The sequence below is a fragment of the Kogia breviceps genome, chromosome 4 (genome assembly GCF_026419965.1).
Source record: "Kogia breviceps isolate mKogBre1 chromosome 4, mKogBre1 haplotype 1, whole genome shotgun sequence".
Taxonomy (NCBI): domain Eukaryota; kingdom Metazoa; phylum Chordata; class Mammalia; order Artiodactyla; family Physeteridae; genus Kogia; species Kogia breviceps.
Genome location: NC_081313.1, coordinates 110,796,039 through 110,809,647, shown reverse-complemented (window position 1 = coordinate 110,809,647; position 13,609 = coordinate 110,796,039). Strand labels below are relative to the sequence as shown.

Below are 13,609 nucleotides of genomic sequence, written 5' to 3'. Positions count from 1 at the left end.
AATTTGTTGATGTGGTGTATCACACTGATTTGTGGATATTGAAAAATCCTTGCATCCCTATGATAAAACCCACTTGATCATGGTATATGATCCTTTTAATGTATTGTTGGATTTGGATTGCTAGTATTCTGTTGAGGATTCTTGTGTCTATGTTGATCAATGATATTGGCCTGTAATTTTTGTTTTTTGGTATCTGTCTGATTTTGGTAACAGGGTGATGGTGACCTCATAGAATGAGTTTGAGAGTGTTCCTTCCTCTGTGATTTTTTGGGATAGTTTCAGAAAGAGAAGTGTTAATTCTTTTCTAAAGAGTTTCATAGAATTCGCCTGTGAAACCATCTGGTCCTGGACATTTGTTTTTTGGGAGTTTTTTAATCACAGTTTCAATTTCAGGACTTGTGATTGGTCTGTTCACATTTTCTACTTCTTCCTGGTTCAATCTTGGGAGATTGTACCTTTCTAAGAATTTGTCCGTTTCTTCCTTAGTATTTCTGTCGTGTCCATTGTAACTTCTCCTTTTTCATTTCTAGTTTATTGATTTGAGCCTCTCCCTGTTTTTCTTGATGAGTCTGGCTAAAGGTTTATCAGTTTTGTTTATCTTTTCAAAGAACCAGCTTTTAGTTTCACTGATCTTTTCTATTGTTTTCCTTGCCTCTGTTTCATTTATTTCTACTGTGATCTTTATGATTTTTTTCCTTCTACTAACTTTGGGTTTTGTTTGTTCTTCTTTTTCTAGTTGCTTTAGGTGTAAGGTTACGTTGTTTATTGGGGATTTTTCTTGTTTCCTGAAATAAGATTGCATTGCTATAAACTTCAGTCTTAGAACTGCTTTTGCCACATCCCATAGGTTTTGGATCATTGTGCTTTCATTTTCATTTGCCTCTAGGTATTTTTTTATTTCCTCTTTGATTTCTTCAGTGATCCATTGGTTGTTTAGTAACATATTGTTTAGCTTCCACATGTTTATGTTTCTTTGTTTTGTTTTTCTTATAGTTGATTTCTAATTTCATAGCATTGTGGTCAAAAAAGATGCTTGATATAATTTCAATTTTCTTAAATTTACTGAGGCTTTCTTCTTCGCCCAGCATGTGATCAATCCTAGAGAATGTTCCATGTGCACTTGAGAAGAATGTGTATTCTGCTGCTTTTGGATGGAATGCTCTGTAAAAATCAATTAAGTCCATGTGTTCTAATGTGTCATTTAAAGCCTGCGTTTCCTCATTGATCTTCTGTCTGGATGATCTGTCCATTGATGAAAATGGGGTGTTAAAGTCCCCCACTACTATTGTGTTACTGTCAATTTCTTCCTTTATGGGTGTTAGTATTTGCCTTATATATTGGGGTGCTCCTTGTTGGGTACATATATGTTTACAATTTTTATATATTCTTCTTGAATTGGTCTCTTGATCATTATGTAGTATCCTTCTTTGTCTCTTGTAAGTCTTCATTTTAAAGTCTATTTTGTCTGATATGAGTATTGCTACTCCAGCTTTCTTTTGATTTCCATATACATGGAATACATTTTTCCATCCCTCACTTTCACTTTGTGTCCCTAGATCTGAAGTGGGTCTCTTGTAGGTAGCAATACATACGGGCCTTGTTTTTGTATCCATTTAACCAGTCTTTGTCTTTTGGTTGGAGTATTTAATCAATTTACGTTTAAGGTGATCATCAGTATATATGTTCTTAGAGCCATTTTGCTAATTGTTTTGGATTGCTTTTTGAAGGACTTTTTTCTTCCCTTCTTCTTTGTTCTCTTCTCTTGGGATTTGATGACTCTCTTTAGTGTTGTATTTGGACTACTTTGGGGGTTTTTTGTATGTATCTAATGTAGAGTTTTGGTTTGTGGTTCCCATAAGGTTTTGATATAGCAGTCTATACATATACAAGATTATTTTAAGTTGTTGGTCTCTTAATTTCCAATGCACTTCCAATATCCTGCATTTGTACTCTCCTTTTCTCACAATTGCTGGTTTTGATTTCATATTTGTGTGCAGATGATTTCCTCCCTTTACTATATGTTTGACTTTACTGGTGAGCTTTCTCATTTCTTGTTTCTAGTGTGTCCTTTTCTTTTCAGCCTACAGAAGTTCCTTTAGCATTTGTTGCAAAGCTGGGCTGGTGGCGCTGAATTCTCTTAGCTTTTGCTTATCTGTATAGGTTTTCATTTCTCTGTCGAATTTGAATGAGAGCCTTTCTGGGTAAAGTATTCTTGGCTGTAAGTTTTTCCCTTTCATCATTTTAAATATATCATGCGACTCCCTTCTGGCCTGCAGAGTTTCTGCTGAAAAATCAGCTGATAACCTTGTGGGAATTCCCTTGTATGTTATTTGTTGCTTTTTCCTTGTTGATTTTAATATTTTTCCTTTGTCTTTAATTTTTGTCAATTTGATTACTATGTGTCTTGGTGTGTTACTCCTTGGTTTTATCCTGCCTGGGACTCTCTGCACTTCCTGGACTTGGGTGACTGTTTCCTTTACCATGTTAGGGGCATTTTCAGCTATTATCTCTTCAAATATTTTCTCAGGTCCTTTCTCTCTCTCTTCTCCTTCTGGGACCTCTGTAAGATGAATGTTGGTGCATTTAATGTTGTCCCAGAGGTCTCTTAGATTGTCCTCATTTCTTTTCATTCTTTTTTCTTTATTCTGTCCCACAGTAATGATTTCCACCATTCTGTCTTCCAGCTCACTTACCATCCTTCTGCCTTATTTACTCTGCTATTGACTCCTTCTAGTGTATTTTTCATTTCAGTTATTGTATTGTTCATCTCTGTTTGTTCTTTCATTCTTCTAGGTCTTTGTTAAACATTTCTTGTATCTTCTCAGTCTGTGCCTCCATTCTTTTTCTGAGATCTTGGATCATCTTTATTATTACTCTGAATTCTTTTTTTTCAGGTAGATTGCCTATCTCCACTTCACTTAGTTGTTCTTCTGGGTTTTTATCTTGTTCCTTCGTCTGAGGCATATTCCTCTGCCATCTCATTTTGTCTAAATTTCTATGTTTGTGGTCTCCTTTCCACAGGCTGCAGGATCATAGTTCTTCTTGCTTCTGATGTCTAGTCCATGGTAGGTGAGGTTGGTCCTGCTGCTTGTGCAGGATTCCTGATGGGAAGGACTGTTGCCTGCCCTCTGGTGGGTGGAGCTGGGTTTTGTTCCTCTCTTGGGCAGAGCCATGTCAAGTGTTGTGTTTAGAGGCAGCTGTAAGCTCAGTACAACTTTAGGAAGCCTGTGTGCTGATGGGTGGGGCTGGATTCCCACCCTGCCTGTTGTTTGGCCAGAAGCGTCCCACAGTGTAGTCTGCAGGCTGCAGGGTGGGGCCAGGTCTCATTGCCAAAATGGAGAGCTCACAATGATCAGTATTCTGAGCCCTCCACCACCAGTGTCCTTGCCCCCACAGTGAGCCATAGCTGACCCCTGCCTCCCCATGAGACCCTCCAAGACCCTCAGGTAGGTCTAGCCCAGGCTCCTATGGAGTCACTGCTTTGTGCTGGGTCCCAGTGCATGTGAAATCTTGTGTGCATCCTCCAAGAGTGGAGTCTTTGTTTCCCCCGGTCCTGTGGAGCTCCTGCACTCAAGCCCTACTGGCCTTCAAAGTCAAATGCTCTGGGGGTTCCTCCTCATGATGCCAGACCCTCAGGATGGGGAGCCTAACATGGGGCTCAGAACTCTCACTCCTGTGGGGGAACCTCTGTGATATAATTATTTTCCAGTTTGTGTGTCACCCACCAGCAGCTATGGAATTTGATTATATTGCAAAAGCTCCGCTCCTACTGTCTCTTTGTGGCTTCTTCTTTGTCTTTGGACGTAAAATATCTTTTTTGGTAGGTTCTAGTCTTTTCTGTTGATGGATGTTCAACAGTTAGTTGTGATTTTGGTGTTTTTGTGAGAGGAGGTGAGCATAAGTCCTTCTATTCTACCATCTTGTCCATAATCCTGATTTGCTAATATTTTACTTGGAATTTCGGTATATCTAGTGCTGAGTGAGTTAGGTCTGTAATCATTTATTTTGTGGTCTCTTTGGCAGGTTTCTGTGTCCAGGTTATACAAGCTTCATTATAAAATTTGGGACATATTCTCTGCTGTATGCTCTAGGAATTATCTGTTCCTGAAATGTACAAAAGAACTTCCCTATGAAACTAATCAGGGTTCTTTGGGAGTTAGTAGTGCCTTTTCAAAAACAGCTTTATGGACTTTCTTTGTAAAGGAGCTGGTGACGTAGGTGTGCTGAGACACCATGAATTGAAGAAAAATAAAATCCTGAATAGGTTACCAGAGTAATTCAAGGTAAACTACAAATAAAGGATAATTGAGACAGCAGGAAAAAAGAAAAAAAAAACAGCTTTATAGAGGTATAATTTATATACAAAAAAACTGCACATATTTAATCTATACAATTTGATGAATTTGTACATGTATATGCCTAGGATACCACCACCATAATCAAGGTAACAGACATACCCATCACCTCCACAAGTTTCCTTGTGTCCCTTTGTTTTTCTCTTTTGTTTGTTTTTGTGGTGAGAACACTTAACATGAAATCTACTCTCTTAATAGATGTTTAAGTGCACAACATAATATTGCTGATTATAGGCCCTATATCATATAACAGATCTCTAGAATTTATTCACTGCGTACTGAAAAGTAGTGCTTTAAAATGTTTTAAATGTTCTCTTCTTGATTCCATGTCAATACTTTAAAGTTTCCTTTTAAGTGATTCATTTTATTGAGAGTTTCATGTTTATTACTTATACTTGAACAGAGTACTTCCATATTTTTTAATCTCCTCTGTGTTCTTTATTTTTTTTCATTAAACAAACTTGCCAGAAATTTGGCTATTTTATTCATTTTCATGAACATCCAGGTCTCAGATTTATCAGTTCCACTATTTTTAGGCAAATCGATTCATTCCTTTCTGCTTCTATCTCTATTGATTCTCCCCTCACCTTCTTTAAGTTTACTATGTGGTTGCTTGGCAGGCTTATATAAATAAATGGTGATCTAGCAGGAGCCTAAGGTTATTCACTCCCAGGCCCTGGCCTCCCACATTCTAGAACCTGGGCTGCTCTACCTCCTTCTCCAACTCCCCACCAGTCCAGTGTTCCTAGGCCCCCCAGCTCTATCTCTGTACTTTTGAATCATAGCCTCTTGAACAAGACTCTGCTGTCTCTTCAACTTGATCCCCATTCCTCTCTTTACCAAATTCAGGGTATAGGAAGTTTTCCTAGATAAATTACTATTTCTTCCCTCTTTGAACCAAGGGGAATCAGAGAAGAGAGATCCACTTCTGTATTCTAAGCAGTCCTCCAGATACACCTTTGCTAGAGCCCCTTTTACTTCATCCATCCCAAGTGGCCTGACCCGTGACAAAGACCTTCTCTCACACCTTGGGACTCTCCCCCCAGAACTGCAAACAAAGAGAAACCAAGGAAATGACTCAGATTTTATTATTGTTTGGTCTATGTGTGGTTAGTCATGGGTGCCTCTGAGCTCATGTTATGGAAACAGCTCTGGCCACTCTGAAGGTGGGTTTGTGCCCTTTGCCAGCTATCCATTTGGCTTTGTCCTTGGCCCCCTACTTTGCCCCATAGGTCAACCAGAGGAAAGACTTGAAACTCAGGCTAAGTTGATCAGATTATTACCAGCCTCCTGGGTTTTGACAGGACCTGCAGCATCTGTTTCTCACAATAAGGTAATAGAATTTTTCTTTTGTCCTCAGCCTACCCAAGCACAGATCACTAGAAATCTTCACCTTCTAGGATCAACATTACCACTTCCTTCTATATATGTGTCAATTTGTTCCACTTCTAGTCCCAAGAAAAATCTCTCTCCTAACATACTGGGTCACTTTCTTTTTTTTTTTTAAGTTATTTTTTAAAAATATTTATTTAGGCTGTGCTGGGTCTTCATTGTGGCACGCGGGAGTTGCGTCGTGGCATGTGGGATCTTTCAGTTGCAGCATGCGGACTCAGTTGCGGCATGTGGACTTCTTAGTTGCGGCATGCAAACTCTTAGTTGCAGCATGCATGCAGGATCCAGTTCCCTGACCAGGGATAGAACACAGACCCCCTGCATTGGGAGCGCAGAGTTTTACCCACTGGACCACCAGGGAAGTTGCCCTGGATCACTTTCTTTTATCAGACAATAGGAGTGTCCAGATAACTCTGGGAAAATGTAGTTGCCGGCTTCAAGGCAAAGAATGCATCTCCCAACTTTCCAAAAGGTGTATGATGTGGTTTTTGTTATTGTTGTTGTTTAGTTTAATATCCAGGTGCCTTTACAGAAGCTCTCATAAACCCTTTTTGGAAGTATGTAGAGAAAAATGCATGAATAAGTAAGAGCCCCCAATTCCACTGAAAATGATAATTATTTTATTTCCTGGGCCCAGAGCTAGGGGTAGGAGGGAAGATCCTCCAGACAGTCCTCACTCCTTCCCGCCCCACAGACAGCCCATGTAGGAAAGGCCAGAGGGTAGAGGGTACTGATGCTCATCTGATGAGTGGACCTGGTCACATCCCCAGCCCTGAACTTGACTGCCAGGACCCATGGGTGAGTCAGGAGCCAAGGAGGGTACACTTGCCTTTCACCCATGTTCCGGGGATGAGAAGTGGAAAAATCAAAGTGACCCACTGGAAAACCAATGGTCTTCCCTAGAGCAGTGATGTAATTAGGAGCCCTGCCAGTCAGTGCCCATAAGTACTTTGTGAAGCACTTCCTGCAAGAAATTAAGCCCCTGTCCAATGGCTTTCCGATAAGAGAAATAATATATCTGAATTTTATTCATTCAGAAATAAATTTTTGCAGTTGTTGCTCTTTACATGTAGCAGCTGAACAGCCTTAAATATTTGGACGTCTCTCTGATCATATTTGGAATAATGATGAACGCCATGAATTACAGCATACAAAGCCTGACATGTTTATTGTCGGCAATCCATTTTATAGCCCTTTCTTTTAGGGCTTGAGTTGCTGCAGGATGACTGCAAGCTGGTTACAAAGAGAACTCCAGAGTTGTCTCTCGGTTCAGCCCTCTGGGCAGGGTGTCAGAGTTGGACCACAGGCCTGAGGCGGGTGAAGGCCTTTTCTCACCAGCACTAACTCTCACCGACAGTGCCACCCGTCATCCGTGTCTATCCAGAGACCCAGGCGCAGGAACCCGGAGTGGCAGCTAGCCTGAGATGTCACGCAGAGGGCATTCCTATGCCCAGAATCACTTGGCTAAAAAATGGCATGGATGTCTCAACCCAGATGTCGAAACAGCTTTCCCTTTTAGGTAAGAGCTCCGCTCGGTGTCTCTGTGCCATTATTCCCATCAAGTTCAAGCTGACACTCTCCCCAGGAATGGAAGTGACAGGAGTGATGTGTTTCTAAGTCAGACGTTTGGAGAGCAAACAGATATCTCCCCCCGTTTCCCTGCTCTCTGGACTCACACAGATCTTTCTGAGCACAATGATGAGACTCTGGCAATCAGGTCCCAGGTCACCTGCAGTTCATTTCTGCTGTTCCAGCCCTTCCTGGGTGTGTATCAGGGTACTGGCTGCCCTCAGCCCTACTGAGGGGCTGTGCTTTTAACCTCAACACTCTCAATAGAAGGGAGAAGGGAGGAAGGATGGAGGTCCCAGCTGAACAGGCCGCCCTGAGCACTGTCCCTTCTACAGCCAATGGGAGCGAACTCCACATCGGCAGTGTTCGGTATGAAGACACAGGGGCGTATACCTGCATTGCCAAAAATGAAGTGGGCGTGGACGAAGATATTTCCTCCCTCTTCATCGAAGACTCGGCTAGAAAGACCCGTGAGTCCACGCTTGCCTTTGAGCTCCTCACTAAGCTGGTTGGGGGATGTTGGGTGGCAAGGGCCACAGCCACCAATCATGAGCCCCTGGAGACAGGGATAAACCTCATATCCTTCTGTGCTCAAAGCTGGGGACAGAGGGTGGCCAGAGGTGGGTAGACCTTCCCTGTAAACGTAGACAACCCTGGAGGCATAGACAGGGAAACTCTCTGGACAGCAGACAGAACCCAGGACCACAAGGAAGCTCGCATATCATATCCCCAGTTCTGCCTCCTACTTGCTCTGTCCCTCATCCACAAAAGTGTTCATGCTAACCACGCACCAGCCGCTGCTGCCCATCCACAGCCCGGGAACTGGCCTGTGCACTCCCACACACCTGTCTTTACTCCAGGGATTGTTGCCCACCAGGGGTGCTAAGCAGGCTCTCCCTCGTAGCTACTGCTCCCCAAGAGACCATGCAAGGTTGATTTCATGAATATGGGTGTTGGACATGGTCTCTTTCCCTTGATCAAAGGCTATAAGCTGAGTCTTTATCATCAAGGGAGAAAACCAGAAGTACTGCAGATGGTCTTCCTAAGGAGAATCCTAGCAGAAAACCAGCTTGCTCCTGGAAGTAGTCCAGGAGGTCTGGGAGAGACGTTGCTTGCTCTTTATCATCCACAGAACAGGAGAGTCCCATTAGCTTCTGTGATCCTGGAACCTGATTCATTAGGAACCAAAAAGGTCCTGAGCCCTGGAAGCATTTGTCCACGTCCAGCGTCCCCCCTCAGTATTGCTGGGGCCATGAGTGGTGCAGGTTCTAAACATGATGGACTAGATACCAGTATGTTCATGAACTGAATCACTACAAGGAAGGTTCTGAAGTTGCTTTCTTCTTTTTTTTCCTTTGCTCCATCACATTCCTGCTTTCACCGTTCTCTGATGCTGCAGTTGCAAACATTCTATGGCGAGAAGAAGGTACCAAGCTTTCTTATTCTGTGTCGTGCCTGTGATCACGTGTGTTCATGGTTCCATAACAGGCCATCTTTCCATAAGCCACCAACAGCTTTTCCAGACATCAAGCAGTCCCCACAAGTGGGGTCCACGGGCCAAATCAGATGGGAGAGGGGAAGTCTATGTCAAAATCAAGTGGCACACTTGAGGCAGATTTAAACTTACTAGTGTCTTTAACGGACATCAGACAATTAGAATTTTTAAAACGAAAGTTTCCATTTAAAGCAATTTTGAAACCTCCACTGAAGCCAGCTTCTTGGCAGGGGTCCTGGTCAGAGCTGGACCTTAAACTTTTTTTCCAGTAACTGATACTGGTGTTGGGGTTTAGTGTATACTTTGAGGAAATGCTGAATAAAAAAGCTACCATGATTTCTGTAAATGTATGTTTACATGTACATTTCTAAATGAATAGGGGTTTTTTTTGTTTTTGTTTTTGTTTTTTTTGCGGTATGCGGGCCTCTCACTGTTGTGGCCTCTCCCGTTGCGGAGCACAGGCTCCGGACGCGCAGGCTCAGCGGCCATGGCTCATGGGCTTAGTTGCTCCGCGGCATGTGGGATCTTCCCGGACCAGGGCACGAACCCGTGTCTCCTGCATCGGCAGGCGGATTCTCAACCACTGCACCACCAGGGAAGCCCTAAATGAATAGGTTTTTAACATTTGTATCTATCTAACAATCTGTAGATATTAGGTTGGGGCATACAAAATTGCCATTTTTGTATATCAAAAATGGTCTAATAACATGGCTCCAAAAATAGCGGGCACGTGTGGGCACTGGGTTAAAGAGCCCAAGTCACTCTGTGGGGTGTACGTGCATTTGTGGACCCCAACCCTACCTATGAACCCCTCCACCAGAGAGTCCAAATCCCCTGAGGTAACTTATTCTCCAGCTAAGTAGACAGAGGGACGGTATGAGAAGCAGCAGAAAGCACCCTGCAATTTCGGGGCTAAGCACTAAATTTCCTCCTTTAAAACCCATCATATTTCCTCATATTTTCTCCTTAAGAACTTCTACGTTACCTACAATCTAGTATATGCATGCATACACGCACTCAGAGTAATTTCCTGAATGTCAGACACAAATGCTCACACAGTAAGTCTGGGAGCAAAACAAAGGCAGAGCCCGGAAAATGAGGGATTGCTGCCAATGGGCTTTAGGAATCCTCAGAAGGAAAGTCAGAGCAGCAGTTGCTAATCATGGACAGTGCTCCCTTGATGCTGCCTGAACTTAGCCCCTAGGCCACAGTGCACACAGAGAGCTTTGGCTCTGTGTCTTTAAAAGGTGTTTTCTATGGGGTGTTCCCAAATTTCAAAAGTGGAGACCTGCAGAGAATGCAGGAGGCCCTGGAAAGTGTTAAATGCAGCTCTGGAGGCCTAAAGGCCAACTTAAGACCCACAGCTGCCTCGGGGCTTTAGGCTGGCTGTTGCTGTGCTAATATCAACCCAGCAGTGAACAAACTCCGTCACACCTGGACAGCTAGCTGCTCACACCCCTCCCTGCTCAAGCTCCAGGCCTGCAGATAGGGAAATACAGAAGCAAAAGCAAAGAAGCCAGCAGGGCCCCAGAGCGCTGTCAGCTCTCAATAGGAGCAGTGAAATGATGGGCGCGCAGAAGCAGAGAAAGCTCCTGTGTGCCCCCTTGGTCAAGCTAATCACAAGCAGAACCTTCCAGGTTGTGAGTTAGAAAACAATAAAACAGGGAAATAGGAATCACCGTTCCACTTGCTTTCAGGGGCTCTGCAGGTGAAGTCAGTTATTTGTGGAGCAAGGCCTTGTTGAGCCTCATGTCGCACTGTTGACTGTGACAAGGCCCGGTGCTCAGCCTGCAGTGTAACCACACGTGGGCTCTACTAAGCTTTCCATCTCATGTGGGTTCTTCCAGCTACTGATTTTCCAAAAACCTTGGGAGGCTATTGCAGTGTCTGTGGTCTTGCAGGGACTTTGACCCCCTCTGGCCCCTACAGGTTTGAGTGAGAGAAGCATGCCAGGTGAGAGTGTACAGAAGAGAAAGTCCTCCTGGAGACAGGATAGATTGGGGTCAGAGTGAATGTGTGCTACGTAGCCCACTCCAAACACTGGGCCGCCGTGTAGGAGGCGCTGGCCTGCTTCGTCTGGCTCTCAGGACAGGCTGCCCAGCACCCCAGGATTCCCACTGGGACTTATGCAGTGCTCCTAGGTGCTCCCAGTTTCTGAGAGGCTGACATCTAGCTGTCTTTAGTGGCAGGAGCCCTCCTGCCCGGAGCCCCTCTCAGCACAGAACCAGAGGCAGGTGAGGCTGTGTCACACAGTCAGGGACCTCTCTCCACACTGGGAACCACAGGCACTGGTGAAAATGGCCTGCAGAGCCCCTGAAAGCAAGTGGAATGGTGATTCCTATTTGCCTGTTTTATTATTTTCTAACTCACTAAAAACTTACCCAGCTAGGCAGTTAAGTCAGTACACTGGTTTTCTCAGCATGACTAGAAAGAGAGAATTTTCCACATAGCTAATTCTCTTAGAATTCATAGCAATCTTTTCAATGTTTTACCTTCAAACGAAATGAAGGGAGGGAGAGATGGGAGAAAGAGGGAGAACTCTAAACCTTACCCACCCTTGTGCCATGTTGACCCTTTATGGAAAGCAGGGTGAGGGGACCGAGCCCAGGGCTGGGGCTCAGGGTCTAACCCCCACTCGGGCACGAAGGCACATGGCCTCAGCCAAGCCCCTCCCCATCTTGGACCTCAGGCTCTTTGTCTTTAAAATAAGGAGGCTGAACTAACTTGTCCCCAAGGCCCCTTCTCTGCTGGTCTAAGGAGATTTCTCCCCAAACAGTCCTGGGCTGGAATGGGGGTGCAGGCAGTTGGCCTAACCAGGCTGTGGGCTCTGTCGTCTGACCTGGGGCTGCTGTAGGGAAACTGGTAAGGCAGATGGTGGAGCAAACTGTCTTAAAGGAAGGGCCACGAGCACAGACAGGCACGGTTTGGACAAAGGAATACCAGCCACAGCTTGCTTAAGCCCTCACATCCCAGGTAGCAGCACTGTACATAAATGTGTTTAAAAAAAATAAAAGCCTTTGCTTTTTTGGCATCACCTGATCCATTCTGATCTGACTGGTTGACAAGGACCACGGGAGACTTTGCCTTACAGAACAGAAAAGGTCAAATGTATGTCAAAGCCAAGGCTATCATTTATTTGAAAACTTGGGTTGGCGGCCAGCCCCGGATGACCTGGCACAGGTATGCGCGTCTGGGAGGACAGCCTGGGGATTGCAGAGCACTCGGTGTACATATTGATTCGCAGCCCTTGGGCACTCGCTCCCCACACACCGCCTGCTCATCTCTCTTCACCCCACCTCGACCAGGCCTTGCACTCTCTGCCTGTATCAGACGCAGCCAAACTGTAGGTTTCATCTGTGCCTGATGTGGCATGTGACCCTGCCTGGGGACCAACTGCTAGGAGGGGCATAAGTATGGCTGTTCTTGCTCCTCGCAGGCCTCAGTGTGGGAAACATGTTCTACATCTTCTCCGACGATGGCATAATCATCCTGCACCCAGTGGACTGTGAGATCCAGAGGCACCTCAAACCCACGGAGAAGATCTTCATGAGCTACGTAAGTGTCTGTGCCTGGGGCACGTCCATCTCACACACGGCATCCTGAGAGGCAGCCTTTCACCATGTGTGCCACTTGATTTCTTAAATTCCATTTGCTACATGTGGTGTGGCTCCAGATGTAGTTCAAGGCCTAGGAAGGAGCACATGAGGCTTAAACTCTCATTCCTTCCTCCAGCGGCCACTTCCATGCACTGAGTCTGAGGGGAGGTCCAGGGCGGACAGATGGGTTCCTGGCCTCTGCGAGTTCACAGTCAAATGAAGGAAACAGAGGTGTGAACAGACAGCTGCCAAACAAGTGCTGCTAGAAGGATGTGTAAGGTGCGCTGGAGGAGAGAGGCCTCTCCAGACCTTGGGGGACAAAGTCAGCGAAGGCTCCTGGGGCAGATTATGCCTGGGCTCAGCTGTGATGGGAATTGGTGATGGGTTTCGAGAGGAAATGTCATGAATATGGAGCACAGAGGTATAAAACATCAGGTCACATTCAGGGAACCGCAAATATTCTCTATGCCTGGAGGGACGAATGGATGTGGGAAGGGCTTCAGATTTAGGATGACAGTAGGTAAGGGTCAAAGCTGAGGAGTTCTCATGGGAAGCACTGAAGAACTTCAAGTGAAAGATAGCCAGGATCAGGGTGCTTTGGGACCTGTGCAGGGCCTCAAGGCAGGTAATGATCAGAAGGGTTGCACTAGAAACACAGAAGGGGGTGAAGAGGCTGTTGTGATCACCCAGGTGAGGTTGGTGACCTGGGTTAAGCCAGTGGTGGTGGGAATGGGAAGCACTGAATAGATTTTAGAGCTTGGAGGCCCTCAGTGGCCTCCAGGGAACAGGGGAGAGAGCTTGAAATGTGTGAATGGCCCATGCATCAGAGCTGCTGTGAACAAATAAGAGGCCAGGTAGAAAGTGGCAACGTGACATGCAGTGGGCAGAGGCAAAAGAGATGATTGCAGGTAGCGGGTCCAGAAAAACCCTTCCAACCCTCAAGACCCAGCTGTCAGGAGGTGTCCTCCAGAGCTGTGCTTCCCCGCCCCACGGCTCTGTCCCTCCCACTGGTATCCCACTTGGTGTTGTGTTGGTGGTTTCTTGCCCGAGGTCTGACCTCTTCTACTAATCCCTAGCGACTTGAGGGTAGAAGTATGGCATTAATCCACGAGTCATCTAAAAGCCCCCACGTGCCCTCTCCTTGAAGACAGACAGTGGATAAACTGGGGCACAGTAACGGGCTTGGAGCTAATGGAGCAAGT

The 13,609-nt window shown here is 45.3% G+C and overlaps 1 protein-coding gene across 9 annotated transcripts in view; it reads left to right on the top strand.

The window, feature by feature from the left end:
• The window catches only part of FSTL4 (follistatin like 4), a 444,888-nt gene that overhangs the window by 401,584 nt on the left and 29,695 nt on the right, over positions 1 to 13,609 (top strand). For 6 of the 9 annotated variants that reach the window (XR_010840231.1, XM_067031632.1, XM_067031628.1 and 3 more), the window contains 4 exons: positions 7,105 to 7,266; positions 7,652 to 7,786; positions 8,716 to 8,742; positions 12,248 to 12,366. Coding sequence is in view for 8 of the 9 variants with exons in the window: in XM_067031632.1 (XP_066887733.1) it covers positions 7,105 to 7,266; positions 7,652 to 7,786; positions 8,716 to 8,742; positions 12,248 to 12,366 (443 nt within the window). In the remaining variant the exon portion in view is untranslated. The remainder of the gene's footprint in view (positions 1 to 7,104; positions 7,267 to 7,651; positions 7,787 to 8,715; positions 8,743 to 12,247; positions 12,367 to 13,609) is intronic. The other 3 variants (XM_067031630.1, XM_067031629.1, XM_067031634.1) reach the window with 2 other exon arrangements.